The following is an 18,718-nucleotide window of genomic DNA, read 5'->3' on the forward strand; positions in this document are numbered from 1 at the left end:
AATTGGGGTAATACTCAGGCTTCTAGGGCCGTATAAGTGCATATCGGGCGAAAGATATATATGGGAGCTATATCTAAATCTGAACCGATTTCTTCCAAAATCAATAGGGATCTATTCTGAGGATCTATAGGGAGCCACCGTGGTGCAATGGTTAGCATGCCCGCCTTGCATACACAAGGTCGTGGGTTCGATTCCTGCTACGACCGAACACCAAAAAGTTTTTCAGCGGTGGATTATCCCACCTCAGTAATGCAGGTGACATTTCTGAGGGTTTCAAAGCTTCTCTAAGTGGTTTCACTGGAATGTGGAACGCCGTTCGGACTCGGCTATAAAAAGGAGGTCCCTTGTCATTGAGCTTAACATGGAATCGGGCAGCACTCAGTGATAAGAGAGAAGTTCACCACTGTGGTATCACAATGGACTGAATAGTCTAAGTGAGCCTGATACATCGGGCTGCCACATAACCTAACCTAACCTAACCTATTCTGAGCCAAAACACATACTTGTGCCAAATTTGAAGTCGATTGGACTAAAACTGCGACCTAGACTTTGATTACAAAAATGTGTTCACGGACAGACGGACATGGCTATATCGACTCAGGAGCCCACCCTGAGCATTTTTGCCAAAGACACCATGTGTCTATCTCGTCTCCTTCTGGGTGTTGCAAACATATGCACTAACTTATAATACCCTGTTCCACAGTGTGGAGCAGGGTATAAATATTGTATACATACCTATGCATAATTAAAATTTTCTACACATGAGATTATATGAATATTTTTTTTAAGTTGAAAAATCCGCTGGCAAAGTAATGGCCTCTGTTTTTTGGGATGCGCATGGAATAAAAAAAGATAAATTTTATCTTGAGAAGGGAAAAACCATCAACAGTGACTATTATATGGCGTTATTGGAGCGTTTGAAAGTCGAAATCGCGGCAAAACGGCCGCATATGAAGAAGAAAAAAGTGTTGTTCCACCAAGACAACGCACCTTTCCACAAGTCATTGAGAACGATGGCAAAAATTCATGAATTGGGCTTCGAATTGCTTCCCCACCCACCGTATTCTCCAGATCTGGCCCCCAGCGACTATTTCTTGTTCTCAGACCTGAAAAGGATGCTCGCAGGGCTGCAATGAAGAGGTGATCGCCGAAACTGAGGCCTATTTTGAGGCAAAACCGAAGGAGTACTACCAAAATGGTATCAAAAAATTGGAAGGTCGTTATAATCGTTGTATCGCTCTTGAAGGGAACTATGTTGAATAATAAAAACGATTTTTGACAAAAAAAATGTGTTTTTCTTTGATAGACCGGGGACTTATCAGCCAACCTGTTAAGAGCATTGTGATTTAGCCATATTAGAATTAAATTCTGAGCCGATTTAGCCATGTCCGTCTCCCTCCCTGTTCATGTATTTTTGTGTGCAAAGTACATCTTGCAGTTTGAGTGCATTCATCTACAAATTTGACACAGGGTCTTACTTCGTTTTACTTTTTTATACCCTTCACCATAGGATGGGGGGTATATTAATTTTGTCATTCCGTATGTAACATATCGATTGGGAGCCACCGTGGTATAATGGTTAGCATGCCCGCCTTGCATACACAAAGTCGTGGGTTCGATTCCTGCTTCGACCGAACACCAAAAAGTTTTTCAGCGGTGGATTATTCCACCTCAGTAATGCTGGTGACATTTCTGAGGGTTTCAAAAGGTTCTCTAAGTGGTTTCACTGCAATGTGGAACGCCGTTCGGACTTGGCTATAAAAAGGAGGTCTCTTGTCATTGAGCTTAACATAGAATCGGGCAGCACTCAGTGATAAGAGAGAAGTTCACCAATGTGGTATAACAATGGACTGAATAGTCTAAGTGAGGCTGATACATCGGGCTGCCACCTAACCTAACCTAACATATCGAAATATTGCTCTTAGACCCCATAAAGTATATATAGTACGTATAGCCCCCATATAAACGGACCCCCAAATTTGGCTTGCGATTGCTCTAAGAGAAGCAAATTTCATCCGATCCGGCTGAAATTTGGTACATGGTGTTAGTATATGGTCTCTAACAACCATGCAAAAATTGGTCCATATCGGTCCACTTTTACGTATAGCCCCCATATAAACGGACCCCCAAATTTGGTTTGCGATTACTCTAAGAGAAGCAAATTTCATCCGATCCGGCTGAAATTTGGTACATGGTGTTAGTATATGGTCTCTAACAACCATCCAATTGGTCTATATCGGTCCATAATTACATATAGCCCCCATATAAACCTATCCCCCGATTTGGCTTGCGGAGCCTCTAAGAAAACCAAATTTCATCCGGTCCGGCTGAAATTTGGTACATTGTGTTAGTGTATAGTCTCTAACAACCATGCAAAAATTGGTCCACATCGGTCCATAATTATAAATAGTTCCCATATAAACCGATCACCAGATATGTCCTCCGGAGCCTCTTGGAGGAGCAAAATTCATCCGATCCGGTTGAAATTTGCAACGATCCGGTTGAAATCGGTCTATAGTTATATATACCCGATCCCCAATCACACAAAAATTGGTCCATATCGGTTCATAATCATAGTTGCCACTCGAGCCAAAAATAATCTACCAAAATTTTATTTTTATAGAAAACATTGTCAAAATGTTATTTCTATTATTTGTCAAAATGTTATTTCTATTATTTGTCAAAATTTTATTTCTATAGAAAATTTTGTCAAAATTTTATTTCTGTACAAAATTTTGTCAAATTTTATTTCTATAGAAAATTTTTTCCAAATTTTATTTCTATAGAAAATTTTTTCCAAATTTTATTTCTATAGAAAATGTTGTCAAAATTTTATTTCTATAGAAACTTTAATCTTAATTATATACGTATTTAATCGGCCTTTTTTAGTTTAATATATACCACGTATGGACTATGTGGTATACATTACGGTGTTAGGAAGTTTTAAGATACCTTGCCATCGGCAATTGTTACCGCAACTCAAGTAATTCGATTGTGGATGACAGTCTGCAGTAGAAGTTTCTACGTAATCCATGGTGGAGGGTACATAAGCTTCGGCCTGGTCGAACTTACGGCCGTATATACTTGTTTTTAAATTAGCTCAGACGCAACTGCTTTGGTTGAATTCCAAACAATATAAAGATGGGTTAATAAAAAAATATCATGTAGAGTTATTTCTATCCAGCAAACAAAATGTTTCCAAAAAAGTAGTTTGGTTGCTCAACTTGTGATCCGGAAGTAGTTCAAATTTGGATCATCTCCAATGTGATTTACATGGACTTTACATAAGGCAGATGTACTATGTCTAAAATACCCACATTTTCCTTGTAAAATCTCCACTGATAAGTCGAAAACTCCTAAAAATGATTCAAATTTTCCTATTCTCTAATACGTATGTATCGACCGATAAATCATAAATTCAGATTTTCGAAATTTTATGCAATGGCTTTATATTTAGATATTTCCAATATTTTTTTTGACTAACATTGTGTTTCGTCCCAATCATTAGCCGATTTAAATTTTAAGTCTATAGATTTTGTAAAAGTCTAAAAAAATTTGTTTAAATCGCTTCGTATTTATATATTTGTATTTGGGAATATAAACTTTTATATAGGTCCCAACAAATTTGAAGGAGTAACGATGGTAACAAGAATTTTAGTGGCGAGGCATATAATATAGTCTGCCCCGCACGACTTTAGACTTTACTTACTTGTTTGTATTGCTTTAGAAGTTGTGCCTTAAAAAACAATGTTCTTTTCACCAACCACTTTGTCTTTATGAGTATGAGAGGAAAAATAGAGATCACAGGTTCAAATCTCACCATAAAATATATAAATCTCTATATAAAATATTTTCTCAAAAGATTGTTTTTCGTTTTTATTTTGTTATTTTCAGCTTATATTTTTGTAATATAGATTTTTCTATTTAAACTTAAAAAAAAAAAATTAAAAATTCTCATGATTTCCAAAACCTTCTCAAAAGAAATTCCATGGTAGTGAAAAAGTCAACTGGCACAGGTTCAAATCCTCGGAGCGGTAAAATTTATAATTTTATTTTTTTGTGTTTTTTACCTCTTTGTATAGTTTCTATTCTTTTTTTGCGCACTTAATTGCTCAAAAATTTAATTTTGACTTTAAAAAAGCAAAGTGGCGTGTTTTCTGGTCCAACTTCATAGGAAGTAGAAATGAATTGATGGAGGATCCCGGGGTACTCTTAGAAAGAAACGTTTGTGTAGAAGAAGAACTTCCAATTTGGTTGCTGGGAGGTTGGCCACATATACCAATATGAACTTGGTAACACTTTCGTTTTCTTCTTGATTATTATAGCTTCCAATCTGGATATAGTTCTATAAAATTCTGCATGGCCTTACAATTGTAACATTATATAGTTGAAGATTGTTGTACGGTGTAAAGCGTCCTTGCTTTAATTTATTGCCAGTATTCAAATCAATGACTCAGCACTCACTGTGGGATTCAAATCTTGGCGATATATTGCGGCATACAATAGGGGATGGACACTTTTTAAATGTTGATACAATTCTTCGCGAATTCTAAATGACAATGAACACTTAATACATTTTCTATCCCATAATCCTTGATGTGTGGTCAAATGTTCACGTAATTTAGAATGATCTTCAAATAACATTCCGCAAAAGCCACACTTGGGATAAACCGCACGCTGTATGCCATCACTATCATCTTCTTCCTGTTCCTCTTTTGGGAATTCACCTTGCTTATGTAGGTAAAACATGTGGGAGGAAAATGAGAATTTATCCTGAAAACGCCTGTGGCAAAGTGGACACTTTGTGGGACAAAGATGATGACGGGCATGTTCAAGAATTTTATGGCGCAAACTCAATTGTCGGTCACAACAGGTAAAATAGAACACATCCGAGGGATGTTTCTCCATGAAATGTTTGCGAACACCGGTAATTAAGGTGAATTTTTCGGAACACATATAGCATTCGACAACTGGTTTCCATTGGGCTATAACAGGATCTAAATCATCCCATGATTTCGAGTATAATTTCTTACGCTGTTTGGGATTTTTGGAATACCGTTTCTTAGATGGCACCTTTAAAAGATCTGGGTTCAAAGAAGACGGATAATTGGCCATGGGCTGGTGATAAATAGTAGAATTTTCACTTTGATATTCGTATTCATATTCCTCATAAGGTTGTGGTGGTGAACTTTGCCCTCCTTCATATTGCATACATTCCATTAATTCGGTAACATCGAATTCTGGTTTTATAACCACTTCACTGGCATTAAAGCGATCCGTGTAAGAAGAATTTGGACTTTGAGTTTCATCGAAACGGTCAGTTGGCTCTTTCGATTTCGTTTCATCATTCTGATCGGGAACTATTAATTCATTCCCAAATGTTGCCTCCGATTTTTTATTAGACCCACTCTCACTAATAGAACATTTCCTTTCCCGAGTTCTGGATTCCTTTTCAACCACCGTTGCCATAACTTTTTCAGCATCCTGAAATAGATTTGCTTGTACCAACATTATTGTCTGCCGGAAATTATGGAAATCGGAAATATGTTGCCAGCAACTCATACATAATAGGGCTATTGGATATTGGGCACCATGTTCGACATTAACAAACTGAAATAATGAATACTAAAGGCCAAGTCGATCATTTGGAAATATTGATTTTACCTTGGGTTCAAAATATTGTATTGCAATTTTGTAAATTTCGCTATAATGACCATTAATATCTTGAAGTCGTAAGCTGCCAATACATAATTTTTTGCACAATCGACATACATTGGAATTGGCCATTTTGCAGTACTAGGGTTAAAAGAAAGACATGAGAAAAGATGAATTAAATTATATTGTTATTACTTTATGAAAAGATATGAAGAAAGATTGAACAAGTATATACGGCCATAAGTTTGGCTAGGCCGAAGCTTATGTACCCTCCACCATGGGTTGCGTAGAAACTTCTTCTAAACACTGTCATCCACAATCGAATTACACACAAAAAAATAATACATTTATTTTATGAATAGTGTTCACAAAAATTTTCCAAACACGGGATTCATAAATTATATGAAATCAATTCATAAAATAAAAAATACAGGCTTTCATTGGCTACGAATGTATACATAATATGAATGGAGTTTTTTATATTATAAATGAAGTATACATATTTTTCGTCATTGAAAAATATGTACTTTTTCATAATATATATTAAAAACGTAATGCAATACATGTAACTTTTCCTTTAGATTTTTCCCCTGATTATTAATGCCTGTATAATTGGTCAAAATGTTTGAATCCAATTACTAAAAACCACATTATAGTCCAACCAGTAAAGAACATAATTTTATAATATTTTATATTACTTATGAGCACCAACGCTTCCATTTAATATTGTTTTTTGTCAATTTTTTACAGCAAGAAAAAATTCTTCGAGTCTCAAGGCGACTCAAACTGTACTGAAAAACTCAAACACACGTGTTGCCTTCAAAACGTTATGTTTCGTTGTTTTTTTGTCTCGTATTATATGCTTGTATTGTTACATATGAGAGTAACTCTATGTTGTTGTTCTCTCACACTATGAGAAAACCAGTATTTTTTGATATATTAAGTAAAGTTTCATTGATTTTATGAGACCGTTCATATATATTATTAAAAAATTCATAATTTCACAACAAGTATTTACGAAAACAATATATTATGTAAGTGTACATATTTTTAATGGAAAAGTCCATAAATTTATAAAAATGTACAAATTTATGTACAAATTCATATTTTATTTTTTTGTGTGTACTTGGGTTGCGGCAACGCTTGCCGATGGCAAGGTATCTTAAAACCTTCGAACACCGTCTTCTAAATTATAAGTAAGTCCATACGTGGTATATATAAAATGAAAAAAGACCGATTAAATACGTATATAATTCAGTTTGACAAAATTTTCTATAGAAATAAAATTTTGACAAAATTTTCTATAGAAATAAAATTTTAACAAAATTTTCTATAGAAATAAAATTTTGACAAAATTTTCTATAGAAATAAAGTTTTGACAAAATTTTCTATAGAAATAAAAATTTGACAAAATTTTCTATAGAAATAAAATTTTGCTAGATTATTTTTGGCTCGAGTGACAACCATGATACCGATATGGACTAATTTTTGTGTGATTGGGGATCGGCTATATATAACAATGGACTGAATAGTCTAAGTGAGTGTGGGACTTAATCGGGCTGCCACTTTAACCTAACCTAACTATAGACCGATATGGACCAAGTCTGGCATGGTTGTTAGATACCATATACTAACACCATGTTCCAAATTTGAACCGGGCCGGATGAAATTTGCTTCTCTTAGAGGCTCCGCAAGCCAAATCTGGGGATCGGTTTATATGGGGGCTATATATAATTATGGACCGATGTGGACAAAGTTTTGCATGGTTGTTAGAGACCACATACTAACACAATGTACCAAGTTTAAGCCGGATCGAATGAAATTTGCTTCTCTTTGAGGCTCCGCAAGCCAAATCTGGGGATCGGTTTATATGGGGGCTCTATATAATTATGGACCGATGTGGAGTAATTTTTGCATGGTTGTTAGAGGGCATATACCAACACCATGTACCAAATTTCAGCCGGATCGGATGAAATGTGCTTCTCTTAGAGGCTCCGCAAACCAAATCTGGTGATCATTTTATATGGGGGCTATATATAATTATGGACCCAATTTTTGCACGGTTCGAATGAAATTTGCCGGATCGAATGAAATTTGCTTCTCTTTGAGGCTCCGCAAGCCAAATCTGGGGATCGGTTTATATGGGGGCTCTATATAATTATGGACCGATGTGGACTAATTTTTGCATGGTTGTTGGAGATCATATACCAACTCAATGTACCAAATTTCAGCCGGATCGGATGAAATATGCTCCTCTTAGAGGCTCCGCAAGCCAAATCTGGGGTTCCGTTTATATGGGGGCTATACGTAAAAGTGGACCGATATGGCCCATTTGCAATACCATCTGACCTAACAGGTTGGCTGATACATCCCCGGTCTAACAAAGAAAAACACATTTTTTGTCAAAATTCGTTTTTATTATTCAACATAGTTCCCTTCAAGAGAGACACAACGATTATAACGACCTTCCAATTTTTTGATACCATTTTGGTAGTACTTAGGTTTTGCCTCCAAATAGGCCTCAGTTTCGTCAATCACCTCTTCATTGCAGCCAAATTTTTTTCCTTGCGAGCATCCTTTTGAGGTCTGAGAACCAGTGCTGCCGCTAGTGAAAAATTGAGTGAAGTAGATTTTGGAAAAAAGTGGAGTAGATTGAATAAAATTGAAGTAGCATACATTTTTGAAAACAAAACAATAGAATTCATTTTATTATACCCTCCACCATAGGATGGGGGTATATTAACTTTGTCATTCCGTTTGTAACACATCGAAATATTGCTCTAAGACTCCATAAAGTATATATATTCTGGGTCGTGGTGAAATTGTGAGTTGATCTGAGCATGTCCGTCCGTCTGTTGAAATCACGCTAATTTCCGAACGAAAGAAGCTATGGACTTGAAACTTGGCACAAGTAGTTTTTATTGATGTAGGTCGGATGGTATTGCAAATGGGCCATATCGGTCCACTTTTACGGGGACTCTAAGAGAAGCAAATTTCATCCGATCCAGCTGAAATTTGGTACATGGTTTCACCATATGATCTCTAACAACCATGCAAAAATCGGTCCACATCGGTCCATAATTATATATAGCCCCCATATAAACTGATCGCCCGATTTGGCTTGCGGAGCCTCTAAGAGAACCAAATTTCCTGCTGAAATTTGGTGCATGGTGTAAGTATATGGTCTCTAACAACTATGCAAAAATTGGTCTACATCGGTTAATAATTCAATGATTAAAACCATCATAATTAAAGGAATAGGAAAAACAATTAGGTAATATGGGGAAAAATTTAAAAAATTGAAGCAGAACAAAAAGTGAAGCAGATTTTTGGAAGAAGGAGTGACGAAGTAAATTTTGTGAAAATGAAGCAAAATACTTCGATTGAAGTAGTAACGGCAGCACTGCTGAGAACAAGCACAAGTCGCTGGGGGCCAGATCTGGAGAATACGGTGGGTGGGGAAGCAATTCGAAGCCCAATTCACGAATTTTTGCCATCGTCTCAATGACTTGTGGCACGGTGCGTTGTCTTGGTGGAACAACACTTTTTTTTCTTCATATGGGGCCGTTTTGCCGCAATTTCGACCTTCAAACGCTCCAATAACGCCATTAATAGTCACTGTTGATGGTTTTTCCCTTCTCAAGACAATCGATAAAAATTATTCCATGCGCATCCCAACAGAGGCCATTACTTTGCCAGCGGACTTTTAAGTCTTTCCACGCTTCGGAGACGGTTCACTGGTCGCTGTCCACTCAGCCGACTGTCGAGTGGACGATTGGAGTGTAGTGATGGAGCCATGTTTCATCCATTGTCACATATCGACGGAAAAACTCGGGTGTATTACGAGTTAACAGCTGCAAACACCGCTCAGAATCATCAACACGTTGTTGTTTTGTTGTGAGCTCGCGCGGCACCCATTTTGCACAGAGCTTCCGCATATCCAAATATTGATGAATGATATGACCAACACGTTTCTTTGATATCTTTAAGGCCTCTGCTATCTCGATCAACTTCATTTTACGCTCATTCAAAATCATTTTGTGTATTTTTTTATGTTTTCGTCGGTAACCACCTCTTTCGGGCGTCCACTGCGTTCACCGTCCTCATTCCACCACGCTTGAATTTTGCATGCAAATCAATTATTGTTGATTTCCCTGGGGCAGAGCCCGGAAACTCATTATCGAGCCAAGTTTTTGCTATTTATTTTTTCCCTTCAGAAAACAGTATTTTATCAAAACACGAAATTCCTTTTTTTCACAATAACAAAAGTTGCTTCACAAAAGACGCTTTATCTCACAAACTAATTGACTTACAGACGTCACATTTGAAGGTTGGTACCAGGGATCCGGAGCGGTCCATTTTTTTCGCTCCGCTCCGCTCCCGCTCCGGAGAAAAAAAAACCGCTCCGCTCCTCGCTCCGCTCCGAGAAAAAAAAAATCGCTCCGCTCCGCTCCACGCTCCGCTCCGCTCCTCTTCGAGAAAATTATAGTACAAACATTGTATTATTATTTGTTCAATTGAGTTTTATTTTATTTAGAAAAATCGGGCGGTATATATATGGGAGCTATAGCTAAATCTGAACCGATTTCGATGATTTTTTGCACATATAGTTAGTGCTATAGAAGATTAAATTTCGCCAACTTTGAGTAAGATCGGTTGATAAATAAGGGTTTTATGACCTAATTTGACAAAATCGGGCGATACATATATATGGGACCTATATCTAAATCTGAACCGATTTCGATGAAATTTTCAGACTTAAAGGGTGATACAGAAGATTATTTTGTGCTAAATTTGACGACGATCGGTTAGTAAAAAAAGTGCAACGTGACCCCATTTGTCGAAATCGGGCAATACATATATATGGGAGCTATATCTAAATTTGATCCGATTTCTTCCAAATTCAATAACGTTCGTCCTTGTGCCCAAAAAAACTCCCTGTACCAAATTTCATCAAAATCGGTTAATAATTGCGACCGAAATCCTGTGAACAACAAATACATGGACAGACGGACGGATGGACGGACGGACGCCAAGCGCTAGATCGACTCAGGAGGTGATTCTGAGTCGATCGGTATATATTTTATGGGGTCTAAAATCAATATTTCTTGTAGGCACATTTTTTGGCAGATCAAACTTATTATACCCTAACCACTATGTGGTTTAGGGTATAATGACTTTAAAACAATGTGTTGAAATATTTTATTAATTTTGAAGATTTTTTCAGAAATAATAAATCCATTTTGACTTCATTAAAACGAAATTTGCATTCATGTTAGGATACACATTTTTATGTCGATATAAGGACAAACAGACTTCATTGAAAAGTTTAGAGACTTTTAGACAAGGAAAAACTTTTTCAGAGAAATACGTCTTCTATTCTAAGCAAAATTCGTATTCGTATTTTAAGCATGTGAAATATTTGGCCTCCCGACAATATTCTTTGCGGTGCACCATCTACTATTTAATATGTGATAGAAACCAAATTTATGAAAATGGACCAAAATGGACCAAATTCTGTTTGGTCTGACCATCGGACCAAATTTAAAAATTAGAAATCTTTTGGACCAATTTTGGTCCGATCGGACCAAAACGGCAACGCTGATTGGAATTGAAAGTCTATACACAGAGTAGAAGTAACTACTCTCCGAAAGTTTTTTTTTTGTTTTGCAACAGACGTAGAGAAGAGGTTTTGTTATATTTGTAATGTGTGTGTGTATGTTTATGTTTGCAACAACCTCCATCGACATCAGTCCGTGGTATACCTACGAATATTCTTACTCAGATCTAGTGTTACCTAATTTCGCTTTTTCCCCTTTATTGTATAATAAATGTATATGCGCACATTTTTCAACCAAAATTGAAACTATCCATAATTTTAATTAAATTTTCGAGAACTAATATCAGAAATAAGAGAATGCTAGGATATAGTACAATAGTAAAGCAAATGTGAATGAAAAAAAGCATGCCCGGTTCCAAAGATTTTGTCTTTACTTTAACAGTTTGGGTATTAATTCCGAGCCAAAGAAGCGGAGAATACAAGTAAGGATACTTTAAAGACGTAATTCTCTTTTAAATTTGGGGGTTATGTACTTGCTTCTAGGAAGCAAATGTTAATTTTTAATTTTTTTAGATTTTTTTCGTCAGTTGTTATCAAAATCCTTTAAAAACGAGTTAACGAGTTATTTTTTTCTTTTTCCATATTAAGACTCGACTTCCAGTAGAAATTATGCTATGTTTCAAGTAAAAAGCGTCTTTAAAATAAAGTGTTGAAAAACATGTCTTATTTTTTAACGATTTTTTGCTTTGTAGGCAAGATGCAAAAAGGAAACAAATTTAAAGACAATTTTATTAATTTGAAAGAATTTTTCTTAATTATTAAAGTCACGTTGACCTTACCTCAAAAATTGTATCTTTCATGTTATCTTTCATCATTTCATTTTTAAGTAAAATCACTTAATTATAAGGACATTACAACTTCATTCAAAAGTTTATTGCCTTTTGGACAAGAAAAAAAACTTTATTTTAGAGAAACGCGTCTTCCATGTTAAGCAAAATTTGCATTCTTATTCTAAAGACATGGAATCTTCGACTTCACGACAATATTTTTTTCAGTGTAGAAAACTAAAAATTAAATATAAATAAGATCGTTTAATTGCATTTATTTCACGTTCATTACAAACATCTTTGTAGTAATACGGGATGAAATTGATCGAAAGTACTGTTGTTACTTTTACAACACATACTAGATATATATTTTGACATTTGCCGTTTTTGAAAACAATTACTAAAAAATACGTTGTGTTTTCCCCAATGTACGTACGTACAAAAATACATATCGCACATTTTAAACGTTTACTCACACTACGCTAAGTACTAGCTAAATTTGAAATTACCTACACAGTGGAATTTCAAAGTTACACATTTCATTCAAGTAATATTTTATTCGGAGCGGAGCGGTTTTTCATTTGGAAACCGCTCCGCTCCCGCTCCGCTCCGGATTTTAAAAATACCGCTCCCGCTCCGCTCCCGCTCCGCTCCCGCTCCGGCAAAAAAAGGGCTTGCTCCGCTCCGCTCCACGCTCCGCTCCGCTCCGCTCCGGATCCCTGGTTGGTACTATATAAAAATAATACGCATTTAATACTAGCGACGCCATCTATGTGTCAGACCGGGGACTTATCAGCCAACCTGTTATGTTGAATAGTAAAAACGAATTTTGACAAAAAAAATGTGTTTTTCTTTGTTAGACCGGGGACTTATCGGCAAACCTGTTATAATACAGTTTGCGTCAGCGTCTGTTCTCTGCCAGCTTTATAAAACTGAAGGAAAATAGGATTCAGAACCTTTGTATTTAACAAAAGATTTTTTATATACATGTTTTTATTCTATCAACATTTTGGCAGACAATTTCAAATAATAACTCCCATTGCTTCTGTAACCAATTGATCAAAATAGCGCTTCGACCGCAACGCCGTTTATACCAAAACACTGCGGTTACTGATCGACATCTATGCGGTTGATATTTTTACTGTTTGCAGAAGATTCCATTTCTTGTATTTCCTACTCTCTGGTTCTACTTGACGTAAGAGATAAACCTTAGATATTAGCACTTTTTTCTGTACATGTTTGGCAACATTGTCTTTTAAGAGAAAAAAAATGAGAAGAGAAATGTTGAAGCATTTGTTGGTCGCAATAGCGCCATGTCGAGTTTTTATAGTACATATATAAGTGTGTAAATATGAGTTTGCTTTTGAGATAGAAACGAAATTTTCACCTCAGCTGTCGACCAGCGCACACATACGTTCATATAATATGAATACATAAAGTGTGCAGACTTGCAATAACCTATCTACGTTGTTTAGTTATGACCCAGATGATTTCCAAAGAAGACAAAAAAATTTAATTTATTGATGTCATGTTGATTTATTTAATTTTCACTCAGTTCTATGCAAGGCTATTATTGACAAAATAAGAAAATAAAAATAATAAAAACACCCTCATATATATGCGTATGTGTTTCTATTTATCTACAGATTTTATATGTATCCTTCGATATGAAAATTTCGTTTGACTAGCTAATAAATATTGAGTATGAACTATAATTGTTACAAAATAATTACTTACCTATGATTATGGCAATGAATTCGTTATATTGGAGAAATTAAAACGTAACATTCACCAGAATCGACAAATAGCACATTACAGACGATAAAGACACAACACAACCGCTGAAACAAATTTTTCGAATTGATACAAAATGCACAATAGAATGACGCCTTCAGCCCAAATGACAAAATATAAAAATTTCAGGTTAAACAAATGAAGAGAACACAAGAGAGCGGTATGACAAAGGCAAAAGTGAAGAGAGATAAATAAATTCACAAAGAAGCAAGAGAATGGGAGATTTATCTACATTTTGATCTCTTAGAACAAACGTAGATAAATGTGAAAGTAGGGTTGCCAGCTAAACACGCTATTCTATAAACCAATGAAATAAATAACTACACGTAAAACAAAACAAATTATCTTCCTCCCAAACGAAATGTGAAACTAATGTACATCGTTTGGAAGGGTTTTTGGTGAGGTAAAAGAGTTTGTTTGGTAGAAAATATATTATTTTTGTGATAAACTTTAACGTATTTTTATTCTTAAAATAATTTAATAAAAACTATCTCAAAAAAGTTTTACCATCTATCATCGGATGGGTGGTATGTATACTAATTTGTCATTCCGCTTGTTACATCTCGAAACATTGGTCTCAGACCCCTTAAAGTGAACATATTCTGGTTGGTGATGAAATTCCGAGTCGATCTAGCGGTATCCATCCGTACGTTGAAATCACACTAAATTCCAAACAAAACAAGGTATCAACTTTAAAATGTTGCTTATTTCAATAAATAAATGACAACCGATATTTGGTCGGGTGTAACATTTTTTGGTCGCACTGCCACTATATGGTACATCCACACCTTTTTTGTAATGTAAATTGACTGATTTGTACGGTAATTCTCGTTTTCCAAAAACAAATTGAGTCACTTGACTGAGCAAGTGAGTGCGATGACTGTGCACTGTAAATAAACAAAATCATTGTGAATTGAAATAAGACGTCTATATATTTTCTTGGTCTAGGATTGTACCATAGGCCAAGAAAATGTACAATTTGCATTGATAAAAAGGTGTGGATGTACAGAGTTTTATAAGCTTTTGCAATATTTGGCGTTTCATCAAGAAAACAAATTAAAGCAAAATTAAAAAATTACTCAATTGCAGACGTAAAAGAGACCTCTACGGTGTGCAGACAAACTACAGCGCCTGTGAATTCACTTGAGATGTCTATACCTTCTTTGGTATATGGTATGAACATAGACCAATTAAGGTCCGCACACCGTAGAGTGCTCTTTTTCGTCTGCAATTGAGTGATTTTTAATTTGGCTTTAATTTGTTTTCTTTCCTTTGTTTTCTTGATGAAATACCAAATATTGTAAAAGCATATAAAATTCTATACATCCACACCTTTTTGATAATGCAAATTGACTGATTTGTATGGTAATTCTCGTTTTCTTTCATTAAAAATTTAAGATTTCACTTGTTTCCCGTAATTGTTTTTAAACAGCTGATGACAGTGTGGCATATTTTTGGAGATGTCCCGGATAAACGAGTGCTCTGTTTTTTCCTTTCCAACCAGTATAATATACTTAAATCGTTGTTTTGTAAAATGTGCACTAAACCCCATTAACTCGGGTGAAATAGTGTATTTTTGTAAATGTACGTTTATATGGGGGCTTTACCTAAATTTGAACCGATTTCAACCAAATTAGGTACACTTGACGATACTATTAAATATAGTACATGTAAGAAATTTGAATCAAAGTCAGAAATGCTGACTTCTGTGGCCATATAAGTGCATATCGGCCGTGAGCCCATACCACACTCTTACACTCTTCTAGGTCCCACCCTGCAAAATACGGACTATTCGCCAAATCCGGTGGGCGGTATATTTTGAAACAAATTGCCGGCATAACCGGTATTCATAAAAAAATACGTAATTTTGAAGGGAAAATCTTTTTTTATAGTCACAAAAAAATTATGAAAAAATATTCGATAATTTATTAAAAGTTGGAAACATTTTTATACCCTCCACCATAGGATGGGAGGTATATTAACTTTGTCATTCCGTTTGTAACACATACAAATATTGGTCTAAGACCCCATAAAGTATATATATTCTAGGTCGTGGTGAAATTCTGACTCGATCTAAGCTTGTCCTTCAATCCGTCCGTCTGTTGAAATCACGTTAACTTCCTAACGAAACAAGCTATCGACTTGAAACTTGACATAAGTAGGTGTTATTGATGTAGCAAATGGATGGTATAGCAAATATCCATATTAGACCACTTTTACGTATATCCCCCATATAAACTGACCCCCAGATTTGGCTTGCCGAGCTTCTTAGAAAAGCAAAATTCATCCGATTCGGTTGAAATTTGGAACGTGGTGTTAGTATATGGGCTCTAACAACCATGCAAAAATTGGTCCATATCGGTTCATAATTATATATAGCCCCCATATAAACCGATCCCCAAATGTGAACTCCGGAGCCTCTTGGAGGAACAAAATCCATCCGATCCGGTTGAAAATTGGTACGTGGTGTTAGTATAAGGTCTCTAACAACCATGCAAAAATTGGTCCATATCGGTTCATAATTATATATAGCCCCCATATAAACCGATCCCCAGATGTGGCTTGCCGAGCTTCTTAGAAAAGCAAAATTCATCCGATCCGGTTGAAATTTGGAATATGGTGTTAGTATATGGGCTCTAACAACCGTGCCAGAATTGGTCCATATCGGTCCATAATTATATATAGCTTGCATATAGACCGTTCTCCAGATTTGACCTCCGGAGCCTGTTGCAGGAGCAAAATTCATCCGATCCGGTACAAATTTGGAACGTGGTTTTAGTATATGGCCGCTAACAACCATATCAAAATTAGTCCATATCGGTCTATAGTTATATATAGCCGATCTCCAATCACACAAAAATTGGTCCATATCGGTTCATATTCATGGTTGCCACTCGAGCCAAAAAAAATCTACCAAAAGTTTATTTCTATAGAAAATTTTGTCAAAATTTTATATCTATAGAAAATTTTGTTAAAATTTAATTTCTATAGAAAATTTTTTCAAAACTTTATTTCTATAGAAAATTTTGTCAAAATTTTATTTCTATAGAAAATTTTGTCAAACTGAATTATATACGTATTTAATCGATCTTTTATACCCTCCACCAAAGGATGGGGGTATATTAACTTTGTCATTCCGTTTGTAACACATCGAAATATTGCTCTAAGACCCCATAAAGTATATATATTCTGGGTCGTGGTGAAATTCTGATTCGATCTGAGCATGTCCGTCCGTCTGTTGAAATCACACTAACTTCCGAACGAAACAAGCTATCGACTTGAAACTTGGCACAAGTAGTTGTTATTGATGTAGGTCGGATGGTATTGCAAATGGGCGATATCGGTCTACTTTTACGTATAGCCCCCATATAAACTGACCCCCAAATTTGGTTTGCTATTGCTCTAAAAGAAGCAAATTTCAGCCGATTCGGCTGAAATTTGGTTAGTATATGGTCTCTAATTACCATGCAAAAATTGGTCCATATCGGTTCATAATTATATATAGCCCCCATATAAACCGATCCCCAGATTTGGCTTGCCGAGCTTCTTAGAAAAGCAAAATTCATCCGATCCTGTTGAAATTTGGGACGTGGTATTAGTACAGGGTCTCTAACAACCATACAAAAATTGGTCCATATCGGTTCATAATTATATATAGCCCCCATATAAACCGATCCCCAGATTTGACCTCCGGAGCCTTTAGAAGGAGCAAATTTCTTCCGATTCGGTTGAAATTTGGTACGTGGTGTTAGTATATGGTCTTTAACAACCCAGCAAAAAATGGAGCACTATTTCAGCAGGATTGTAAGGGAGAGAGGCAGTACCAACTGCTTACAAAACAACCGAATCAGCGCTGATTTTTGTGGGCGATGTCCCGATTTAGAGCAGCTTCTATATAGCGCTGATATAATTGCTCATTTTAATAGAAATATTGCTCAGATGTGAGCAATATTGTTATTGGTATGAAGGAAAACAGCACTACCTTTCGCGCATCTATACTGCATGAATTGGTTGCAATAACGTAAACGAATGATCATAAACTAGTTTGATTACTCGTTTACGTTATTGCCGCCGATACATGCAGTGTGGATGCATTGCCTACTTTATTGTATACCAAAAAGCGCAACTAAATTTTACTGCTGAAATATTTTTTGCTGGGAACTATGCCAAAATTTGTCTGCACTGAAAAACAGTGAACCTACCAGGGAGAAAACTTTCTGTTAATTTTAGAAAATTTTTAATATTTGTAGAAAATTTTAACTAAACAGTATTACAAGCGTTGGCATCACGCCGATGTCGTAAAAATAAGTAAATATTTTTCGACAAATTCAAGAAAATTTGTTAGATATAACCAGGGATCCGGAGCGGAGCGGAGCAAGCCCTTTTTTGCCGGAGCGGGAGCGGCATTTCTAAAATCCGGAGCGGAGCGGTTTCCAAATGAAAAACCGCTCCGCTCCGAATAAAATATTACTTGAATGAAATGTGTAACTTTGAAATTACACTGTGTAGGTAATTTCAAATATAGCTAGTACTTAGCGTAGTGTGAGTAAACGTTTAAAATGTACGATATGTATTTTTGTACGTACGTACATTGGGGAAAACACAACGTGTTTTTTAGTAATTGTTTTCAAAAACGGCAAATGTCAAAATACATCTCTAGTATGTGTTGTACAAGTAACAACAGTACTTTCGATCAATTTCATCCCGTATTACTACAAAGATGTTTGTAATGAACGTCAAATAAATGCAATTAAACGATCTTATTTATATTTAATTTTTTAGTTTTCTACACTGAAAAAAATATTGTCGTGAAGTCAAAGATTTCATGTCCTTAGAATAAGAATGCAAATTTTGCTTAATATGGAAGACGCATTTCTCTAAA

At 35.7% G+C, this 18,718-nt stretch overlaps 1 protein-coding gene across 1 annotated transcript in view; it reads right to left on the bottom strand.

Annotated features, from left to right (window-relative positions):
- LOC142230999 (uncharacterized) overlaps nucleotides 1-13,920 on the bottom strand; it is a 32,758-nt gene extending 18,838 nt beyond the window's left edge. The window contains exons 1-3 of the mRNA XM_075301617.1: nucleotides 13,780-13,920; nucleotides 5,665-5,796; nucleotides 4,444-5,610 (exon numbers count right to left, since the gene is read on the bottom strand). Coding sequence (XP_075157732.1) covers nucleotides 4,444-5,610; nucleotides 5,665-5,787 — 1,290 coding nt within the window. The 5' untranslated portion in view covers nucleotides 5,788-5,796; nucleotides 13,780-13,920. The remainder of the gene's footprint in view (nucleotides 1-4,443; nucleotides 5,611-5,664; nucleotides 5,797-13,779) is intronic.
- Nucleotides 13,921-18,718: the final 4,798 nt, after the last annotated feature.

This window comes from Haematobia irritans, chromosome 3 (genome assembly GCF_050003625.1).
Source record: "Haematobia irritans isolate KBUSLIRL chromosome 3, ASM5000362v1, whole genome shotgun sequence".
Taxonomy (NCBI): domain Eukaryota; kingdom Metazoa; phylum Arthropoda; class Insecta; order Diptera; family Muscidae; genus Haematobia; species Haematobia irritans.